This window comes from Lampris incognitus, chromosome 1, assembly GCF_029633865.1.
Source record: "Lampris incognitus isolate fLamInc1 chromosome 1, fLamInc1.hap2, whole genome shotgun sequence".
Taxonomy (NCBI): domain Eukaryota; kingdom Metazoa; phylum Chordata; class Actinopteri; order Lampriformes; family Lampridae; genus Lampris; species Lampris incognitus.
In genome coordinates, this window is record NC_079211.1 from 83,727,867 (window position 1) to 83,751,316 (window position 23,450).

The window sequence follows — 23,450 nt, forward strand, 5'->3', positions numbered from 1 at the left end:
GCATTTGTTTAGCAGCGACGGTCGTTGTAGTCCATGGGCCAGAGCCCAAAATTTCCTATTTCGGTACACTCAAGGTGGCAAAACTTACTTATAATTTTTGAAAGGATCCATGTCTGTAGAGGATATTTTGGTATGATAACCATTCCTGAGTGGCAGCTGTATCACAGTTATCAGCTCATGAAGTTAACCACCCCCTAAAGTAAATTGCATTTTAGACGCTGGTGCATATCCTGGTTTAGCCTCATGGTCAGGACATTTTTCAATGTTCTATAATATTGTCTTTGGTATCATTTTAAAGGGGACCTTCTTAGCTTTCATTCAAGCCCTGTTGTGGATATTTCTCACAAATATAGAGGTCACTTGAGCTCTTCAACCCGTCAATAACACACATCTTTCTGCAATGTTCGCCTAAACTATATGCTTTCTTTTAGCCCTGTGGCATCTAGGAATATCAGGGACCCAAAACACAAAAACTGGAATACTCACAGGACTGTAAAGATTCAGGAAATGTATAATATACCCATACTATTTCATTGTGTGAGGTGATTGTGAACCTTAAATTAGAAGGGCATTATTACTAAGAAACTAACTAGACCAAAGCCAGTTAGTCCATGGGTCAGACCAGATATCGATATCACCCAAGGTGACACAACTTCACTGGTGCCATTTTATTTGGTACACTAACAGAAGTAAAATAATACATGATAACCTTTCCAAATGAGCAGCTATTTCATTTTTCTTTCAGGAAACCTGTTTCTGTGCCTCTCACGATTGTGTATTTGCCCAGATTTTTACAAATATAGCATTTCAACACCCCTGGTACTGATTAGCCTAGCTTAAACTCTGGGACAGTTCTTAGTTGGCCAACAACCAAGGATAACCAGTACTGTGTACTTCCATTCATTGTGCTAAGCTAGGCTAACGTGCAGCCAGATAGCTTTCTACTAAACACATATAGAGGAAACTGGTATCTATCTTCTTGTCTCACTCTGGAGAAGATTGTAAGCTAATTTCCCATAATGTTAGCATGTTCTTTTAATGTATATGTTAATATGATTAGTTAAAGTGGCTACGAGGAACTTTCATCTTGTGTTGATTTTAGCGGCCTCATGTGGACAAAATACAGCTGTTGCATAGCAACTAGGTAATGTATCTATTTGTGGCTATGTAAGATAAATAATGGTAATATGACGCTGGTGAAGCAAAGTAAACTTTGTTTTAGTAGTGTTCATACACCTAAGTTACATGTATTTGTTCGTATGTGGCAGGTGAAAACTGACTGAATATGGCCACTGGTGAACAAGCAAGTTTTTACTCAATACCAAAGCGCCCACGGGTGGAGTGCATTATCCACTGTTCTGATGATACAGATAAGCTGGTTTCACTACAAAGTGTCGACTCATGGAGAACTCTGCTCAGGGCAGCTCAGATACGAAATCATGCACCAGTTTTGAAACTGGCAAAAGACATTCCTGAGGGACAGATTCCAGCAATCTACTACCACAGAAAGTGTCGCAGTATCTTCACTATGAAGCAAATTCTTGATGGCCTCCTTGCAAAAGAAAAGAAAAGTTGTGTCTCTGCTGAAGAGAAACAATCTAAGAGAGTAGCTCGACATGCTCCAAGTACATCTAGGACTTATGATGCAGAGTGCATATTTTGTCAGAAAAACAGCAAATATTCCAAGAGACAGAATACGAGAGAAGTACTGGTGCAGTGTCGAGAACTGCGAGCTGATGCAAAGATCAGGAGTGCAGCCACAAAGAAAAGGGACAGCAGTATCCTTGCCATTGTGAGTAGAGACCTTGTAGCAGCTGAAGGGCACTACCACAGGTCATGCTATAGACTTTACACCAAAGAAGAGGTTTCCAAAGGAGAGGTTGCCAGCAATGAAGATGATGATGCTGCAGCCCAGTATGAAGCTGCTGTGAATAAGGCATACAATGAGCTGTTCCTCTTCATCAGGATGGAGATTTTTGGCAATCCTCAAGTGATGACAATGACTGATCTCTCTTCTAGACTGGTAGCTTCAATGAACTCCCAAGGCATTGCCCAAGTCAAGGAATCAACCAAGAAGCACATAAGGCGAAACCTGGAGAGTGAGTTTGCTAGAGCCTTGCAGATATTCCCTGATGAGAAAGGAAAATTCCTCCTCTATCCCGATAACTTGTCCATGAGGGAACTTGCCAAAGAAAATCAGTCTCTCAAAAGGGAGCTGCAGACCCTGAAAAGTGTCAGTGCACAAGATGTTATAGCCAAAGCAGCCATCAAATTGAGAGCAGACATTAAAAGTCAAGATGTTCCTCAAACCTGGCCACCTGAAGTCAAACCAGAAGCAGAATGTCCTACCATTCCAGAGTCGCTCATTATCTTCCTGTACTCTCTACTCACAGGCTCAAATGATCCTGATCATGCATCCCAGAGAGTGCAGTGCCTTCTGCAGTCATTTGGCCATGACATAGTATATGCAGTGACATGTGGAAATACCAAGCCTTCCAAGCACATTGTTCTGCCATTCAGTGTCAAATCGTTGACAGGAAATGTAGAGTTGATAAACATCCTCAACCGACTTGGTCACAGTGTGTCCTATTCACAGATGGAAGAGATCAACACTGCCCTGTGTCTCCAGAAACTCTCATCATCAGGGAGTGGCATTGCCCTTCCAGCTAACATCCATCCTGGCATATTCACAACTTTAGCCTGGGACAATATCGACCGTCTTGAAGAAACTGTCAGTGGTGAGGGAACATCTCACAGAGTCAATGGGATTGCTGTGCAAGCAAAGCCAGTCAACCCACTTCCTGTCCAACCCATGCCCACTGTTCCCAAAACAAAGAAGAGAAGCATTGATGGACCCCCACCAATGTTACCAACTTACAATGCTGGACAACGGGTAGGGCCACCACAAAGCAAAAAGTCAGATGCCGATACTGCAGCCAATACTAAGCTTGCCAGAGAGAAAAACCTTCTTTGGGTCCTAGCACGCATGTCACAACAAGAAGAACAGTCAGTCAGCAGCTGGACAGGCTTCAACATCCTGACTCGAGGAGAGATGACGGTCATCCCCGACAATATAGGCTATCTGCCTACCATCAATGCTCCAGCGACACAAATGTCTACTGTCAACGAGGTGCTTAACCAGTCACTGAGCATCATGCAGTGCTTAGGCCTGAGGAAGATTGTCTGTGTCTTTGACCAAGCCCTGTATGCGAAGGCTGTCGAGATCACATGGAAACACCATGACAAGCTCCATGATATCATCGTTAGGCTTGGGGTATTCCACACCATCTGCACACTGCTGGCAGTAATAGGAAAGCGTTTCCAAGATGCTGGACTCAAAGACCTCTGCATTGAGTCTGGCATGATTGCAGAAGGCTCAATTGCTGGTGTTATGGATGGCCGCAAGTACAACAGGGCAGTGCGACTACATAAGCTCCTGTATGAGGCTCTCATGCGACTGACCTTGAATGGTTTCCTGTCCTGGTTGGAAGAAACTCACAGGAATGACATGGTTCACCTGAATGAGACACTGAAGACCATTGACAGCCTTGGGAAAGAAGTCTCACAACATGCTTTGAAGGAGGTCCTCGAGAACAGCTCTTGTACACGCATCATGGATCTATTTGAAGTCTACCGTGAGTTCCTTAGAGGTGGAAACGGCAGCCTCTCGAACTTCTGGATGTCCTATTTGGACATGGTTGAAATCTTGTTGGGGCTCATCCGAGCATCCAGAGAGGGAGACTGGATGCTACACTTGGCTAGCATTCGAGCAATGATCCCATGGTGCTTTGCTTATGACAGGATGAATTATGCACGCTACCTCCCCTACTACTACGCCCAGATGTCTGAGCTGCCCATCACACACCCAGATGTGTACACAGAATTCATGGAAGGAGGCTTCTCAGTCCAACTGGGCTCCACCAATCCCTTTGGCCGAATCCCTGTTGACCAAGCTATAGAAGAAACAGTGAACAAAGACACCCAAACAGCTGGAGGGACAAAGGGATTCAGCTTGAAGCCAGGAGCTGTGACCAAATATTATCTCACAGCTGAGTACAGAAGCATGTACCTCAGACAGCTGAGAGACCTGACAGGTCAAGGCAGGTGCAAATGGTCTCATCCAGATCTACAGAGTCCAAGGATCAAGAGAGATGAAGCAGATGTCCAGTCTCTCATGGACCTTATGGAGAATAACTGGCTCAATCCTATGTCCCCTGATGAGATTGATTTGGTTAGCCTCTCCACTGGCAACATGGCTCCACCTGATGTGACCATAGATCTCTTGAGAGCTCTTGAGAAAGGAGAAGAGGCCTACCAAGCATTCCAGCAAACAAGGTTAGATGCAGACCCACCACCTGTGAAATTCCACGACAAGATGACCAAGCAAAGTCTGAAAACATTCTCCAATGTCAGCACAAAACAAGCTCATGGAAAGAAAGCACAGGATGTGGTTCTGAAGGCAGATAGAAACCTTTTCAGTCACATGATCCTGGTGGCTGAAAGCAGGAAGGTGAATCTGAAGGATGTCCTTGCCTACCCATTGGGCCCACTACCATGGGCACTGGCAAATGCTGATGGGTCCTTACGAAAAACAAACAAGGCTGCACTTGCCAGAGAGCTTGAAAAGAATGTATCTCCTGCAGAAGACATCCCAATCCCATCTACTTCCATCATTGATGGGATGAGCCTGGTCCAAAAAATGAATGGCAACAACAAAACCTTTGCACAGGTGGCAGAGTCAGCCTTGACCCAGGTCCTCCATGAGGGAGCACAGAGTGGGAGGATTGATGTTGTTTTTGATGTCTATCACCAGACTTCGATCAAAGATGCTGAACGACTGAACCGGGGTGGAGACATCACTCTCCAGTACAAGAATCTTGCAGGGGGACACCACGTCCAGCAGTGGAGAAAATTTCTGTGCAGTTCCTCCAACAAGACCAGTCTCATCAAGTTTCTGGTGGAAGAGTGGAAACTCCCACGATACAGAGCTATGCTGCATGGCAAGGTGTTGTACATGACCTGTGAGGAAACCTGCTACAAGTTGACAGAAGATGGGTGTGAGGAAGCAGCAGAACTGCACTCCACACATGAAGAAGCTGACACCCGTCTGCTCCTGCATGCATTGCATGCAGCAAATGCGGGCTCAAAGTCAGTTATCATCACAGCTGAGGACACTGATGTCATGGTGCTTTGTCTTGGCTTCCAGAAGGACATCACCTGTCCAATCTACCGGAAGTGTGGGACTCAGAACCGCACACGGTTTGTCGACATCACCAAACTGGCAAGTTCACTTGGAGACAGCATCTGTGACAGCCTAATTGGCTTACATGCCTTCACAGGCTGCGACACTGTCAGTGCATTCGCTGGTCGAGGGAAGCTGAATGCCCTGAAGATAGTGAGAAAGCACACTTCCTGCCAAGAGACTTTTAGTCAACTGGGACAGACATGGAATGTGAGTGATGAGCTGTTCCAGAAAATTGAGCAGTTCACCTGTCGGATGTATGTTGCTAATAGCAGCACTGCTGAGGTGAACAAACTGCGTTACCAGCTCTTCTGCACCAAAAGGGGAGAGGTTGAGTCCAGCCAGCTGCCACCATGTAGAGACTGTCTCTTTATGCATGTTCAACGAGCCAACTATCAGGCAGCAATATGGAAGTGCTGTCTGCAGGCTAACCCTGTGGTGCCAAGCCCTACTGAGTATGGATGGACAGACGATGAAGGCAAGCTGGCCATTTACTGGATGCGCTCCCCACTTGCACCAGATGTGGTCTTGGAAATGCTAACATGCAAGTGTGTGCATTCATGCAAAATGCCAAGCTGCATGTGCCTGTCAAATGGACTTCCATGCACAGACATGTGCAGGTTACAGACCTGCAGTAACCAAAAACAGCAGGATGGTCCAGAACTGGACTTTGAACTTGGGGAGTCAGATGATGAGAGAAACGAGCAGTTTGATGAATGACAGTGTGATGATTCTGATGGTATTACTGTGGTAGTAGTCTATTGATGCACAGGATGTTGATTCTGGACTTGGTTACCCAGAGCTTGATAACAATAATGTAACCATATTCACATATTCCCATTACCCTACCCATTACCATTACATATACCCACTAATGATATGGGATTACATGTATCATTGACTAAGTATATGTAAATGTCATTGTTGTTTAAAATATTAAAATAGTTCATTACCTCACTATGGTATTCCTTTTTATCATGTATTTTGATTGTGTATTTAAACAAATGTATAGAGACCAGTTTGTGACCTAACTGGCTTTGGTCTAGTTCTCATTTAAGGCTCACAATCACCTCACACAATGAAATAGTATGGTTATATTATACATTTCCTGAATCTTTACAGTCCTGTGAGTATTCCAGTTTTTGTGTTTTGTGTCCCTGATATTCCTAGATGCCACAGGGCTAAAAGAAAGTATATAGTTTAGGCGAAAATTGCAGAAAGATGTGTGTTATTGACGGGTTGAAGAGCTCAAGTGACCTCTATATTTGTGAGAAATATCCACAACAGGGCTTGAATGAAAGCTAAGAAGGTCCCCTTTAAAATGATACCAAAGACAATATTATAGATCATTGAAAAATGTCCTGACCATGAGGCTAAACCAGGATAAGCACCAGCGTCTAAAATGCAATTTAGTTTAGCGGGTGGTTAACTTCATGAGCTGATAACTGTGATACAGCTGCCACTCAGGAATGGTTATCATACCAAAATATCATCTACAGACATGGATCCTTTCAAAAATTATAAGTAAGTTTTGCCACCTTGAGTGTACCGAAATATCGTCTGGCCCATGGACTATTGGGGGTGTTGGTTCCGACTTCATTGTTCAGTGGTCATGAGAGTCGTTGGAGCCGTTAGTGACCGACCGTTGTTCTTGGAGGCTAGGCTTCTTGAGTCTCCTGGGTGGAGATGAAAGGACGGCATTGTAAGTGGGAGATAGGTGGTGTCGCAGACCTCCTCCTCTGTTGAGGGATGGGTTTTCCAGTTTCGCATAGATGGCTTCCTTCACCCCACTTTCAAACCATCTATCTTCTCTGTCCAAAATGTGTACGTTGCTGTTGCTATGTTTCTGGGGTCCCCGAGAAACTCAGGAGAATTTTCAACAAACACCGCATCCCGGTATACTTCAAAACCAGCAACACACTCCGACAAAGACTGGTTCATCCCAAAGACCGTGTACCACACACCCAGAAAAGCAGTCTGGTGTATGCTGTACAATGCAATGAGGATTGCACTGACCTATACATAGGAGAAACCAAACAACCACTACACAAACGGATGGCCCAACACAGAAGGCCAAACTCCTCAGGACAAGACTCAGCAGTCTATCTACACCTAAAGGAGAAGACACACTCCTTCGAGGACAGCAACGTACACATTTTGGACAGGGAAGATAGATGGTTTGAAAGAGGGGTGAAGGAAGCCAGCCGCTGTTAAACAAATGCAAATCCATAGCTCCGATGGCGACGAGTGCGGCCAAACATCGGATCACAAAGAGCCACGCATATCAATAGCTCTGACAACGACTCCTAGAGGATAAATACTGAGTCTCATCAGCAGCCAGTCAGACTAGCTTGGTCTAGTCAGAAAGGCACGAACTGAGGAAGCCTCTTGGATGAGAGGCGAAACGTCTTCATGGATATATACCAAGTCCAGTTGCACTTGATTCAATTCCTTTGGATAACCATGACGACCTGGATGAATGAGAACATTCACAGACATGTTAGCAGCTAACGTACGCGATGGCACTGTATAGTACAGATACAGGACTGCAGTTCGACGAAACGGCGGAAACCTTCGACCATTATGAAGAAAGGCTTATGCAACTCTTGTCTGCTAAAAAACTTGAGCAAGATAGGAGAAGAGCCATATTTTTGCCCGTGGTTGGATGGAAGAGTTTAGCCTTGCTAAAGGACTTGCATGTGTTTCTCATGACAGTAATATGTTGTCCTGTCCTGCATGTGTTTCTCCTGACAGTAATATGTTGTCCTGTCCTGCATGTGTTTCTCCTGGCAGTAATATGTTGTCCTGTCCTGCATGTGTTTCTCCTGACAGTAATATGTTGTCCTGTCCTGCATGTGTTTCTCCTGACAGTAATATGTTGTCCTGTCCTGCATGTGTTTCTCCTGACAGTAATATGTTGTCCTGTCCTGCATGTGTTTCTCCTGACAGTAATATGTTGTCCTGTCCTGCATGTGTTTCTCCTGACAGTAATATGTTGTCCTGTCCTGCATGTGTTTCTCATGACAGTAATATGTTGTCCTGTCCTGCATGTGTTCCTCGTGACAGTAATATGTTGTCCTGTCCTGCATGTGTTTCTGGTGACAGTAATATGTTGTCCTGTCCTGCATGTGTTTCTCCTGACAGTAATATGTTGTCCTGTCCTGCATGTGTTTCTCCTGACAGTAATATGTTGTCCTGTCCTGCATGTGTTTCTCGTGACAGTAATATGTTGTCCTGTCCTGCATGTGTTTCTGGTGACAGTAATATGTTGCCCTTTCCCGCATGTGTTTCTGGTGACAGTAATATGTTGTCCTGTCCTGCATGTGTTTCTCCTGACAGTAATATGTTGTCCTGTCCTGCATGTGTTTCTGATGACAGTAATATGTTGTCCTGTCCTGCATGTGTTTCTGATGACAGTAATATGTTGTCCTGTCCTGCATGTGTTTCTCATGACAGTAATATGTTGTCCTGTCCTGCATGTGTTTCTCCTGACAGTAATATGTTGTCCTGCATGTGTTTCTGGTGACATTAATATGTTGTCCTGTCCTGCATGTGTTTCTGGTGACAGTAATATGTTGTCCTGTCCTGCATGTGTTTCTCATGACAGTAATATGTTGTCCTGTCCTGCATGTGTTTCTGGTGACAGTAATATGTTGTCCTGTCCTGCATGTGTTTCTGGTGACAGTAATATGTTGTCCTGTCCTGCATGTGTTTCTCGTGACAGTACTATGTTGTCCTGTCCTGCATGTGTTTCTCGTGACAGTACTATGTTGTCCACCTCACATGGGCTGGAAACCACCTGACTTGTTGACAGTTACGTCTGGCAAAGTGACAGCATTACTTCCTAGTAGTCTCGTAAACCAAGCAAACGTGTGTAAACATATCGCCATGTAATCATCGGGTAGTTTTTCCTCACATTTAGTGGATTTTATTGATTTGACCTTTGAGTAGTCAAGTCCGTTTCATTTGTATAGCCCAGTATCACACATGCGTCGCAGGGGCTTTACAGCAACACAACATCCGTGGGATAATGAACAACTCCCTAAAAGCCTTGAACAGGGAGAAACACAGGAAGAAACCTCAGGGAGAGCACAAGGAGGATCTCTCTCCTAAGATACACTACGAGCTGTGATGTTGTGTTTACACAATTTACACAACACTGAAGAGGATAACACAATTATAATGGACTTATAACATATATGAAGAATATGATGAGGAGGATGCCAAGCAGTGTCCAGACGCCACTGGAACAGCCCAGGAATCGAGCCACGTGACCAGCATCACCATGTAAAAAGAAAAAGGAAAAGGTAAGTAGCCGTAGAGAGCTAACAATCTCATCTAAAGTAAGAGCTTTAGCTACAACCCTGTGTGCTAAATGTAACATCTGTTTTTCTTTTATTCTTTTCTGGCTGCATGTGCCATCTTTGTATTCTTCATGTGAGCACATGGCACTGGAAGCAGGCGTGGTTCCGTTTGGATGTGTAGAACTCAGTTGTGTGAAACCTCACAGCCCGTGTCTGTTCTAATTATCCACTCTGCTTCTACCACGATCACAACAAAACAAGCAGAAGACCACAACACATTTAGGCTTCACCGAGTCTGAGGCTGCACACCCTCTCTCACCCCCACATCATCACATCAGAAGTCAGGTTAGTGACCCGTCAGGTGTTGTATGTCAGACCCTTACCCATTCTCTCCTGCTGGAAGTTTGGAGATGCAGTGCTGCCCATACGTGTGGTCTCCGAAACCACTGATGGTGTCCTGGGGAGGTGCTGTGTCACATGAGTTGTCACAGAGGACCACAGGAGCAGAAGTTATGCTGCCGCCTTAATCTTACCAATTGTTTCTGTTATTACCTTAATCTCAGACCATCCGCTTTATTTAATATAAGACATTTTTAAAAGTTGGCTCAGTACCTGTGTGTCAGAAATAAGGGGTTGCATGTTTTCCCACAGATCACCTGTTCTGTCCCACCACCTATCAGCAGAAGTAGCAGGTGTGTAAAAATGTTGATTTTTACTTTTGTGTGTGTCGATTGAGTAGATAATCTGTTCCCTGGCTGTTTTAATTTTACTGAGAACTTTACTGGACATTGGACTCAAGACGTAATGTGAACGCGCGAGGGGCTTGATGATGTTGTGCTTCCCTTCATCTCCACAGTGTCCGCTGCAGCCGGTTGCACACATGCCTCTCCTGTGACAGAAGCAGGTGGGTGAGGATGCAGTGATGTGATCAAATACATCACCTTCTCAGTCCTTCACATTGAACTCTTTCAGTGGACAAGGGTGCACAAGTACAGCTGGGGTTTTATATTGATAATCTGAGATTACATTATATATCTGAGTTTACACTAATAATGAGATCACATTATATGAGTTTACACTAATAATGAGATCATATTAATAATCGGAGTTTACACTAATAATGAGATTACACTAATCATCTAGATTATGGTCCGCGGTGGCGTAGCGGTCTAAGCATCGGCTTGGTGTCGATGCAGTTGCCCACTGGGGACTGGGGTTCGCGCCCCGGTCTCGTCAGATCCGACTATGGCCGGACTCGATGAAGCAGCAATCATTGGCAACGCTGTCTTCGGGAGGGGGGCGGAGTCGGCTTGTGTTCGTCATGTGAATGCGTCTCTGTGTGTGTCGGAAAAACAGTGGTTCGGCTTGGATTCGCCTTGTCACGAAAGTGGGGAGACGCTTTCCTTCGAGACTGCCGGCCGGAGAGATGCAGTTGGCGAACGCATGCAATACGAGGGTGGGTGTTTGAATTAAAATAGGGATCAATTGGCCACTAAATTGGGAGAAAAAAGGGAAAAATCAGAAGTAAATTTATAAAAAAAAAATCATCTAGATTATGTTAATAATCAGATTACATTAATAATATGTGATTGCACTAATAATCTGTGATTGGACTAATAATCTGTGATTACATTAATAATCTGTGATTGCATTAATAATCTGTGATTGCACTAATAATCTGAGATTACATTAATAATCTGAGGAGTAGAAATGCGGTGCTGTAACAGTGAGTAAGCTTCGGTTCTCACAGATGTAACGTAGGAAATATCTTCAGGACTTGCTGCTAATTTCCATTCTTTTGTTTCCTCTACAGATTCAAACAAGATTCCGAGTTGAAGTTTGGGATCCACATCCATGCTGCTTTTCATGGCATGTTTGATACCAGCCTTGTTTTACAGTCTGTTTGAATTAAAGCTGCTTTTCTTCTGGGCTCTTTTTATCTGTGATGTTAGTGAAATGGTTGGAGCTGTCTGGCCCTGTGATAGCCGTTTTAGCTGGTAGAGCAGCAGGTTCCAAGTTGGATCTTCTCACAAGCCTGTTCACCTACAAGACTGTAGGCTGGAGATGTCTCCACAGAAACACTGCGTTAAGACATTATCCTCACACTTTCTGCACAAGGAATGATGGGTCAGTTTTTCTCAGCTACATGCAAACAGCTCTGCAGTTCTGTCATGTGACATTTGCTGGCAGGCGTGGATGGGTACAGTCTAGTGTCTAGTGTAGTGGTGGCTCATTTTTATGATGACAACTCATCATTTTGACAAAAACCCAGTCACTGGGGATGCACAAGCCAGTGCATTCTTACTGCCGATCCCAAGCCCGGATAAATAGGGAGGGTTGTGCCAGGAAGGGCATCCGGCGTAAAACCTTTGCCAAATCAAATATGCAGATCATAAGTCAGATTTCCATACCGGGTCGGTCAGGGCCCGGGTTACCAACGACCGCTACCGGTACTGTTGGCTAACAGGGTGCCGGTAGAAGGTATGTTGGGTGAAGGAGGAGGAGAGGGGGAAGGATCATCTCAAAATGATTTGACCTCAAATTTGTGAATCCGACATACTGAGACATCAGTAGTGTTACGACAGAAGATGGAAGTTGTCACATTAAGGATGACGGGGAGCGCTGCCTCCGAAACGCTGACATGTTTGTGTCTTGTCAAGCTGAATGAGGCCGCAGGGAGACTTGGCTTCTGATCAAGCTGTTTTTACAGAAGTTTCAGGTGTGTGTCATGTTAAAATGCCCACATCCAAGAAGATGTCCTGACGAGCAAGTACAAACCAGCTCATGTGCAAAATGACAACTGTTGAATATGAAGTGTTGCGATACTAAAATATACAACCTGAAAATCACAGAAGGTTGAATCAGTTGATCTGGACGTAGCGTTCATTAAGAGAAACGTTCCCTCATCACCTAAATGACCTCTTCAGTCTCACCTGACTGCAGGTATCCCCACCCTTATAAACTGACTGCAGGTACCCCACCCTTATAAACTGACTGCAGGTATCCCCACCCTTATAAACTGACTGCAGGTACCCCACCCTTATAAACTGACTGCAGGTACCCCACCCTTATAAACTGACTGCAGGTACCCCACCCTTATAAACTGACTGCAGGTATCCCACCCTTATAAACTGACTGCAGGTACCCCACCCTTATAAACTAACTGCAGGTACCCCACCCTTATAAACTGACTGCAGGTATCCCCACCCTTATAAACTGACTGCAGGTATCCCCACCCTTATAAACTATATATAAAGTGCTTACTGGGATCTGTAGAAAAAGATGAGCAAATTAAAATCTGGTGTAGGCTTGCATGATGACCACGCAGGTCCTCCCTCCATGTGTGCGAAATCAGCTGAGATTTGCTCCAGAAAATAACTTCCACACACAACTTTATTAGCCAAAAACAGTAAAGTTTATTTACAAAGAGCTCAATGACATAACTGAAAAACTCATTACAATGTTCATTTCTTTTATCAAATAATCCGATGGCTGTTAGTTAACTCAGTCAGGTGAAGAGCCGGGGGGCGATGATGATGACGAGCGTCGCTAATGTGGACTTATGTGTATTGTGTTTATCATATGGAAAATGTGGACCAATCAAACAACAGAACACACTGACCATGTCCAGTCAGACAACTTCTAGCTAAGAGTCACTGGCACAACGCTGCAGGTCAAACTGCGCCCAAAGCCACAGTTTAAGGAGAGGAGCGAGGATGTAAGATGCAGGATGTAGGATGTAGGGCATAGAGTGTAGACTACATTTTGGTCTGGGACGGTCCATATCTGGTTACCAGTAAACCATCTCAACACCAGGTGGCACAACTGTCAGTCTCTATACTGGTAAATGTGGGCTTTCTAACGAGCTCAACTGAACTGGAGTCGTATGAAACAAACATTTAGAACAAAAAGAGCTAAACCAGCTCACGGCCCAGTTCTCAGACGTGAGGAAGAAGACTACCTGCTCACAACTGATACCGAGGCTTTAAAAACCCAAAGGCACAGCTTTTGTCTCTTCAGACTGGTGTGGTGTTGTCACAGCCAGTCAGGAATACATTGTCTGTTTGGATGAGGATGCCTAACCAGACCATCAAACAGCTGCTTCTGGTGCTGGGATGGTGGAGGTGAACCAGGAGACGCAGAGCCTTAAACAGTCTGGTTGTTTTGGTTTTCAGAGACCACACAGTCCTGCTCCATGGTTGCTGGTTCCAGCTATGAGTGTTTTTAGCTGGCAGTTCATCAAACCGTCAGTCAGTCTTAACAGTCGGTCCAACAGTCAGTCAGTCGGTCGGTCGGCCTAACAGTCGGTCAGCCTAACAGTCACTCTTCCACAGTTTGATGGTCTTGTCGTTCTCCAGGGCTGCAGAGGCGATGATGTTCTCAGTAGGATGACAAGCTGTTGAGATGACCACATCTACGGAGAAACACACATGATCAGAATCAGCTTTACTGGCCAGCTGTGCCTCTGCACACCAGGAACCTGACTGCGCTCTACAGCCAGCTGTGCCTCTGCACACCAGCAACCTGACTGCACTCTACAGCCAGCTGTGCCTCTACACACCAGGAACCTGACTGCGCTCTACAGCCAGCTGTGCCTCTGCACACCAGGAACCTGACTGCGCTCTACAGCCAGCTGAACCTCTGCACACCAGCAACCTGACTGCGCTCTACAGCCAGCTGTGCCTCTGCACACCAGGAACCTGACTGCGCTCTACAGCCAGCTGAGCCTCTGCACACCAGGAACCTGACTGCACTCTACAGCCAGCTGTGCCTCTACACACCAGGAACCTGACTGCGCTCTACAGCCAGCTGTGCCTCTGCACACCAGGAACCTGACTGCGCTCTACAGCCAGCTGTGCCTCTGCACACCAGGAACCTGACTGCGCTCTACAGTCAGCTGAACCTCTGCACACCAGGAACCTGACTGCGCTCTACAGCCAGCTGAGCCTCTGCACACCAGGAACCTGACTGCGCTCTACAGTCAGCTGAACCTCTGCACACCAGGAACCTGACTGCGCTTGTAGCGCTGGCAGACATGACTCACACAGAAGAAAAAACAAGATATAAATGGAACAACAACAGGACACTGGAGGCAGACATGTATGAACACGAGGGCTGTGTACTGGTCTGTGTATTGGTGAGAATCTGGCGATACAACAGTATCACGATACAGGGGTATTGTTCAATATATCACGATATATTGCGATACTGTAAGCAAGGCGATATTTTGTGGTTTCATAGGCCTGTGTTCTTTGTGCTGATGCTACTTCCTGTCTCAGTTTACGTTGTTGGGTTGGAGTGGAAGAATCAAATTGCTGAAGATAGATTACAACACTGTTATCTAGCGGTCTAGCGGTCTACTTACATTTCACCAAAACACTACCTACATTTCACCAACACACTACCTACATTTCACCAAAACACTACCTACATTTCACACAAAAAACTACCTACATTTCACACAAAAAATACCCACATTTCACACAAAACTAACTTCATTTCACCAAAAAACTACCTACATTTCACACAAAACTACCTTCATTTCACACAAAAACTACCTACATTTCACAAAAACACTACTTACATTTCACAAAACTACCTACATTTCACACAAAATTAACTTCATTTCACCAAAAAACTACCTACATTTCACCAAAAAACTACCGACATTTCACACAAAACTACCTACATTTAAAAAAAAACTACCTACATTTCACAAAATAACTACATACATTTCACACAAAATACCTACATTTCACCAAAACACTACCTACATTTCACAAAAAAACTACCACCATTTCACAAAAAACTACCTTCATTTCACCAAAAAACTACCTACATTTCACAAAAACACTACCTACATTTCACAAAAACACTACCTACATTTCACAAAAAACTACCTACATTTCACACAAAATTAACTTCATTTCACCAAAAAACTACCTACATTTCACCAAAAAACTACCTACATTTCACACAAAACTACCTACATTTAAAAAAAAACTACCTACATTTCACAAAATAACTACATACATTTCACACAAAATACCTACATTTCACCAAAACACTACCTACATTTCACAAAAAAACTACCTACATTTCACAAAAAACTACCCACATTTCACAAAAAGCTACCTTCATTTCACCAAAAAACTACCTACATTTCACCAAAAAACTACCTACATTTCACACAAAACTACCTACATTTCACAAAAAACTAGCTACATTTCACAAAAAACTACCCACATTTCACCAAAAAAACTACCTACATTTCACCAAAAAACTACCTACATTTCACACAAAACTACCTACATTTCTAAAAAAACTACCTACATTTCACACAAAACTACCTACATTTCACAAAAAACTACCTACATTTCACAAAAAACTACCCACATTTCACCAAAAAACTACATACATTTCACACAAAAAACTACATAAATTTCACACAAAAAAATACCTACATTTCACCAAAAAACTACCCACATTTCACACAAAAACTACATAAATTTCACACAAAAACTACCCATATTTCAACAAAAAAACTACCCACATTTCACACAAAAACTACCTACATTTCACCAAAACACGACCTACATTTCACCAAAAAACTACCTACATTTCACACAAAAAATACCCACATTTCACACAAAACTACCTTCATTTCACCAAAACACTACCTACATTTCACCAAAAAACTACCTACATTTCACCAAAACACCACCTACATTTCACCAAAACACTACCTACATTTCACCCAAAACTACCCACATTTCCCAAAAAGCTACCTACATTTCCCCACAACACTACATACATTTCACCAAAACACGACCTACATTTCACCAAAAAATTACCCACATTTCACCAGAAAAACTACCTACATTTCACAAAAAACTACCGACATTTCACAAAAAACTACCCACATTTCACCAAAAAACGACCTACATTTCACCAAAAAACAACCTACATTTCACAAAAAACTACCCACATTTCACCAAAAAACAACCTACATTTCACCAAAACACTACCTACATTTCACCAAAAAACTACCCACATTTCACCAAAAAACTACCCACATTTCACACAGAAACTACCCACATTTCACACAAAACACTACCTACATTTCACACAAAACACTACCTACATTTCACAAAAACTACCTACATTTCACAAAAAAAACTACATACATTTCACACAAAAAACTACCTACATTTCACCAAAAAACTACCTACATTTCACAAAAAAACAACATAAATTTCACACAAAAAATACCTTCATTTCACCAAAAAACTACCCACATTTCACACAAAACTACCTTCATTTCACCAAAAAACTACCCACATTTCACCAAAAAAACTACCTACATTTCACCAAAAAACTACCTACATTTCACACAAAACTACCTACATTTCTAAAAAAACGACCTACATTTCACACAAAACTACCTACATTTCACAAAAAACTACCTACATTTCACAAAAAACTACCCACATTTCACCAAAAAACTACATACATTTCACACAAAAAACTACATAAATTTCACACAAAAACTACCCATATTTCAACAAAAAAACTACCCACATTTCACACAAAAACTACCTACATTTCACCAAAACACGACCTACATTTCACCAAAAAACTACCTACATTTCACACAAAAAATACCCACATTTCACACAAAACTACCTTCATTTCACCAAAACACTACCTACATTTCACCAAAAAACTACCTACATTTCACCAAAACATCACCTACATTTCACCAAAACACTACCTACATTTCACCCAAAACTACCCACATTTCCCAAAAAGCTACCTACATTTCCCCACAACACTACATACATTTCACCAAAACACGACCTACATTTCACCAAAAAATTACCCACATTTCACCAGAAAAACTACCTACATTTCACAAAAAACTACCGACATTTCACAAAAAACTACCCACATTTCACCAAAAAACGACCTACATTTCACCAAAAAACAACCTACATTTCACAAAAAACTACCCACATTTCACCAAAAAACAACCTACATTTCACCAAAACACTACCTACATTTCACCAAAAAACTACCCACATTTCACCAAAAAACTACCCACATTTCACACAGAAACTACCCACATTTCACACAAAACACTACCTACATTTCACACAAAACACTACCTACATTTCACAAAAACTACCTACATTTCACAAAAAAAACTACATACATTTCACACAAAAAACTACCTACATTTCACCAAAAAACTACCTACATTTCACAAAAAAACAACATAAATTTCACACAAAAAATACCTTCATTTCACCAAAAAACTACCCACATTTCACACAAAACTACCTTCATTTCACCAAAAAACTACCCACATTTCACCAAAAAACTACCCACATTTCACACAAAACTACCTTCATTTCACCAAAAAACTACCCACATTTCACCAAAAAACTACCCACATTTCACAAAAAACTACCTACATATCACAAAAAACTACATACATTTCACAAAAAAAACTACCTACATTTCACAAAAAAACTACATACATTTCACAAAAAAACTACCTACATTTTACAAAAAAAGTTTTTATGCTTGCTTGAGGTGGTTTTTGCCTTTCTGGAAAAAATGAATGTGCTAAATGGAAATAAGCTCTAATGAACGAACAGTTAACTCATGTGACTGATCAGCTGTTTGCCCTGTCGGTGTGTTCCTGGATATTCCCGTAACGCACATTTCTTTGTCTTCGTCTGCAGACAGCAGGAAACATGGCCAATAACAGCTGACAAGAGAACAATTAAAACGTTCCCATCCTGAAGACCTCTCTCCAGTTCCTTTCGTTGAGGGCGACGGCGTTACATGATACATGAATGGGGCTAAAGCACTGTTAGCCAGTTGTAATGGGAGTCAGTGAGACAAATGGCCGCCTGCACTTTTCGCTGTTCTATTTTGTGCAGTTTAGTGTGCCCATTTCGATCATATATATGTGTTTTACAACGTAATGGCTCCTGGTCATATCTAAGGGGGTGTATGGGTAACCACCATGGTAGCAGTTACTGAGAGTACATTTTTGTGTGACATTAATGTGTAAATGTTCGCTAGCTCTATGCAAAGTTGTTCACTGGTTATTGTGATATAATTCAAGGGTGGGCAATCTTATCCAGAAAGGACCGGTGTGGGTGCAGGACTTTGTTCCAACCAAGCAGTTACACACCTGTGTTTCCTAATCAAGTTCCTCAGCAAAGACTCTGCTGGTTGACTAGTGGGATCAGGTGTGGAACTGCTTGGTTGGAACAAAAACCTTTATCCACAGTGGCCCTTTCTGGATAAGACTGCCCAACCCTGAATTAATGTGATATTAATGTGGGTTTTTCATCGTAGCTAAGCATGCTGGTTAGCTAGTACGTCAGGCGCTAGTTAGTGTTCAATCAATCAGTCAAGCTGCATTTTCTGTTTTAATTGTTTAATTGTTGTCCGAATAAAAGATGTTGGTTTGGTTTCAGGTTCGCAACCTCTACTTCTTCTACTGTTCATTACCACATGTTAACATAGCGTACACCGCCACCTTCTGATGAAACTACGCTTTACGTAGACTAGTTTATTCACATCAAACCAGCTGATGGGAAAGCATGTTATTCACATTTTGTTTTTTGCGACATTTCAAAAGTTCCCTTATAATTTGCTTGACAATTAATGGAAACACAGCTGCTACTGGTAGCCTCACTGGATGGACGGACGCACATCCAAACAAACCCTTCCTCCAACAATTAGCATGTCATCACAAGAGTTAGACAAGACACTGAACTTTGGGTAGGTTCATGTGGGTTCAGCGTCGTGACATTTGACACCACAGCAAAGCAAACACCAGCAGTCTCTAAAGGGACCGTGTGACTTCTAGCTGCTAACTGGAAGAACCGCCCAAACTTCAACGCTGACGTCAGAACTCAGCTGACGTACAGCTGGACAACATGCAGCATCAGCTACATTAATCCAGGACACTTGATAAGTTGGATTATTTTTCAGGTGTTTCATGAATGGAAAACTAGTTTCTACATTTCCAGGTTGTCCGTGACATGTAGGGAGCCTGGTCGGGAGCTACGTGTTGTTTCTGGGTCGGAGCAGTAAGGTCAGTGGTTAAATGTCCTACCTGTGTGTCCTTGTAGTTTCTGAACAATTTCTTTGGTCTGAAGGTTCCAGATGTAAACCATGCTGTCCTCAGAGCCTGAAACAATCCACTACAAACACATGTCAAAGGTTAACTAGCCTGAAGTCATCCAAAATACATACAAGTCAGCAGTTTTATCAATCAATCAATCAATCAATCAATCAACACACGCACACACATTGAGCACTTTATTAGGAACACTATACTAATAGTCAGTAGGGCCTTTGCTCTCAAAACAGCCTCAGTTCTTCATTAGAAGTAGCCATTAGAAGATGGGTACACTGTTGACATGGTAGCCATTAGCAGATGGGTAAACTGTTGGCATGGTAGCCATTAGAAGATGGGTAAATTGTTGGCATGGTAGCCATTAGAAGATGGGTAAACTGTTGGCATGGTAGCCATTAGAAGATGGGTACACTACTGACATGGTAGCCATTAGAAGATGGGTAAACTGTTGGCATGGTAGCCATTAGAAGATGGGTAAACTGTTGGCATGGTAGCCATTAGAAGATGGGTAAACTGCTGACATGGTAGCCATTAGAAGATGGGTAAACTGTTGGCATGGTAGCCATTAGAAGATGGGTAAACTGTTGGCATGGTAGCCATTAGAAGATGGGTAAACTGCTGACATGGTAGCCATTAGAAGATGGGTACACTGTTGGCATGGTAGCCATTAGAAGATGGGTACACTACTGACATGGTAGCCATTAGAAGATGGGTAAACTGTTGGCATGGTAGCCATTAGAAGATGGGTAAACTGTTGGCATGGTAGCCATTAGAAGATGGGTAAACTGCTGACATGGTAGCCATTAGAAGATGGGTACACTGTTGGCATGGTAGCCATTAGAAGATGGGTAAACTGTTGATATGGTAGTCATTAGAAGATGGGTAAACTGTTGACATGGTAGCCATTAGAAGATGGGTAAACTGTTGACATGGTAGCCATTAGAAGATGGGTACACTGTTGGCATGGTAGCCATTAGAAGATGGGTAAACTGTTGACATGGTAGTCATTAGAAGATGGGTAAACTGTTGACATGGTAGCCATTAGAAGATGGGTAAACTGTTGGCATGGTAGCCATTAGAAGATGGGTAAACTGTTGACATGGTAGCCATTAGAAGATGGGTAAACTGTGGCCATGAAGGGATGCACATGGTCAGCAACAATACTTAAATAGGCTGTGGCATTCAAGAAATGATTGATTGGTATTAACGGGCCAAAAGTGTGCGAAGAAAACATCCCCACACCATTGACATCACTGCCACCAGGCTGGTGGCAGTGATGTCAATGGTGTGGGGATGTTTTCTTCGACACAATGCAGGCTGGGTCCATTGTTTCATGCTGTTGGTGCCACAAGCTGACCTTACCGTCTATGTGCCTCAGCAGAGATGAAGATTTATCAGACCAGGCTAGGTTTTTACAGTCTTCAACTGTCCAGTTTTGGTGAGCCTGTGCCCACTGCAGCCTCAGCTCATATAGGTGAACCTGAAGTGGTCCACTGCTGTTATAACCAATCTGCCTCAAGGTTCGATGTGTTGTGCATTCTGAGATGCTTGTCTGTTCACCACAACTGTACAGAGTCTTCATCTGAGTTACTGTAGACTTTCTGTCAGCTCGAACCAGTCTGGCCATTCCCTGTTGACCTCTCTCAGCAACTAGACGTTTCCGTCAGTGGAACTGCCCCACTAGATTTTTTTTCCCCACACTATTCTGAGTACACTCTAGAGACCAAGATATCAGCTGTTACACAAATACTAAAACCAGCCCGTCTGGCACTGACATCTCCATTTTTTCCCCATTCTGATAAGTTTTTGTGAACATTAACAGAAGCTCCTGATCCATGTCAGCATGATTTTTTGCACTGCACTCCGGCCACACAATTGGCTGATTAGATAACTGCATTAAAAGTAAGTGTCCAGGTGTTCCTAATGAAGTCCTCAGTGAGTGTCCTGTGGCTTCAGAAAGTATTCTGACCCCTTCAACATTTGCACAGTGTGTTGTAGATTAATTTTATCATCAGCTGCCAATGTGATTAATCACTTTGGCAGCTGATGAGTGCGTGGTGCACGAAACAGGCTTGTACTGAAAAGTATTAACCTTTTTTTCCTACATCCATCTTAATATTCCACTCATTTGTTGAGCACTTTTATCAACACCATTGATGTTTCCAGAAATAAACACGATTTATATATATATATATATATATATATATATATATATATATATATATATACACACACACACATCTATATAAAAAGTGAGAGTGTATGTTTGTATATTCACTTAAAACTCCAGAAATACTCATTGTAGAACAAAAAGAAAGGTATCTTTAGAATCAGCACTTTCCAAGGATTGCACAGTTCGAAAATATTTTAAAAACTAAGTAAAAAAATTTAATTTACTTGCGAAATTGCGTTTATTTTGTGGCAATTTATAGTGGCGCCGGCGGTGGATTTGCAGCGATTGATACACACATTGGCAAAGAAGCTTGATGAATGGATTGAAAATTATGACATTTGATAATTTTCATTAATAAGATTAATTTATTTGACATCTGTTTATCACATGTATCATATCATAAATTATCCTATATTTCATCATCGCTTATATCGTAAAGATCAGAACGTGTTGGTTGTTTTGGTGAGAACATTTTCCCCGGGCAACGCCAGATACCTCTACTAGCATACCGGATACCTCTACTATATATATATAATCCAGTGAGTCAAGTAAATTCTTTATGAGACAGTACAAGCCTGTTTCCTGCCATAAGCAATCGATAGTCAGTTGTCAATAAATGGTTGTGTACACACACACACACACACACATATATACATACATATAAAATCCAGTGAGTCAAGTACATTCTTTATGAGACAGTACAAGCCTGTTTCATACCATAGGCAAGCAATCATCAGCTGTCAATAAATGGTTGTCATAATATATATACATACAGTGCATCCAGAAAGTATTCACACCCCTTCACTTTCCCCACATTTTGTTATGTTACAGCCTTATTCAAAATGGATTAAATTCCTTTTTTTTCTCATCAATCTACATACAATACCCCATAATGACGAAGCGAAAAAGGTTTTGTAGAAATTTTTGTAAATTTATTAAAAATAAAAAACTGAAATATTGCATGTACATAAGTATTCACACCGTTTGCCATGATACTCAAAATTGAACTCAGGTTCATCCGGTTTCCACTGATCATCCTTGAGTTGTCTCTACATCTTGATTGGAGTCCACCCGTAGTAAATTAAATTGATTGGACATGATTTGGAAAGGCACACACCTGTCTATATAAGGTCCCACTGTTGACAGTGCATATCAGAGCAGAAACCAAGCCATGAAGTCAAAGGAATTGTCTGTAGACCTCCGAGACAGGATTGTAACAAGGCACAGATCTGGGGAAGGGTACAAAAAAATTCCTACAGCTTTGAAGGTCCCGAAGAGCACAGCGGTCTCCATCATTCATAAATGGAAGAAGTTTGGATCCACCAGGACTCCTCCTAGAGCTGGCCACCCAGCCAAACTGAGCAATTGGGGGAGAAGGGCCTTGGTCAGGGAGGTGACCAAGAACACGATGATCACTCTGACAGAGCTCCAGCGTTCCTCTGTGGAGATGGGAGAACCTTCCGGAAGGACAACCATCTCTGCAGCACTCCACCAATCAGGCCTTTATGGTAGAGTGGCCAGACGGAAGCCTCTGCTCAGTAAAAGGCACATGACAGCCCGCTTGGA

The 23,450-nt window shown here is 42.6% G+C and overlaps 1 protein-coding gene and 1 long non-coding RNA gene across 3 annotated transcripts in view; one reads left to right on the forward strand and one right to left on the reverse strand.

The window, feature by feature from the left end:
* The first annotated feature begins 9,245 nt into the window (after positions 1 to 9,245).
* LOC130125587 (uncharacterized) lies at positions 9,246 to 11,469 on the forward strand. The gene is made up of 5 exons (XR_008811463.1): positions 9,246 to 9,549; positions 9,811 to 9,891; positions 10,198 to 10,238; positions 10,403 to 10,450; positions 11,360 to 11,469. It is a non-coding gene; the product is annotated as an uncharacterized LOC130125587 (long non-coding RNA).
* Positions 11,470 to 12,948: 1,479 nt separating this feature from the next.
* The window catches only part of wdr5 (WD repeat domain 5), a 39,897-nt gene continuing 29,395 nt past the window's right edge, over positions 12,949 to 23,450 (reverse strand). The window contains exons 12-13 of one of the 2 annotated variants that reach the window (XM_056275296.1): positions 19,688 to 19,775; positions 12,949 to 13,960 (exon numbers count right to left, since the gene is read on the reverse strand). In XM_056275296.1, coding sequence (XP_056131271.1) covers positions 13,860 to 13,960; positions 19,688 to 19,775 — 189 coding nt within the window. In that variant the 3' untranslated portion in view covers positions 12,949 to 13,859. The remainder of the gene's footprint in view (positions 13,961 to 19,687; positions 19,776 to 23,450) is intronic. The other variant, XM_056275303.1, reaches the window with a different exon arrangement.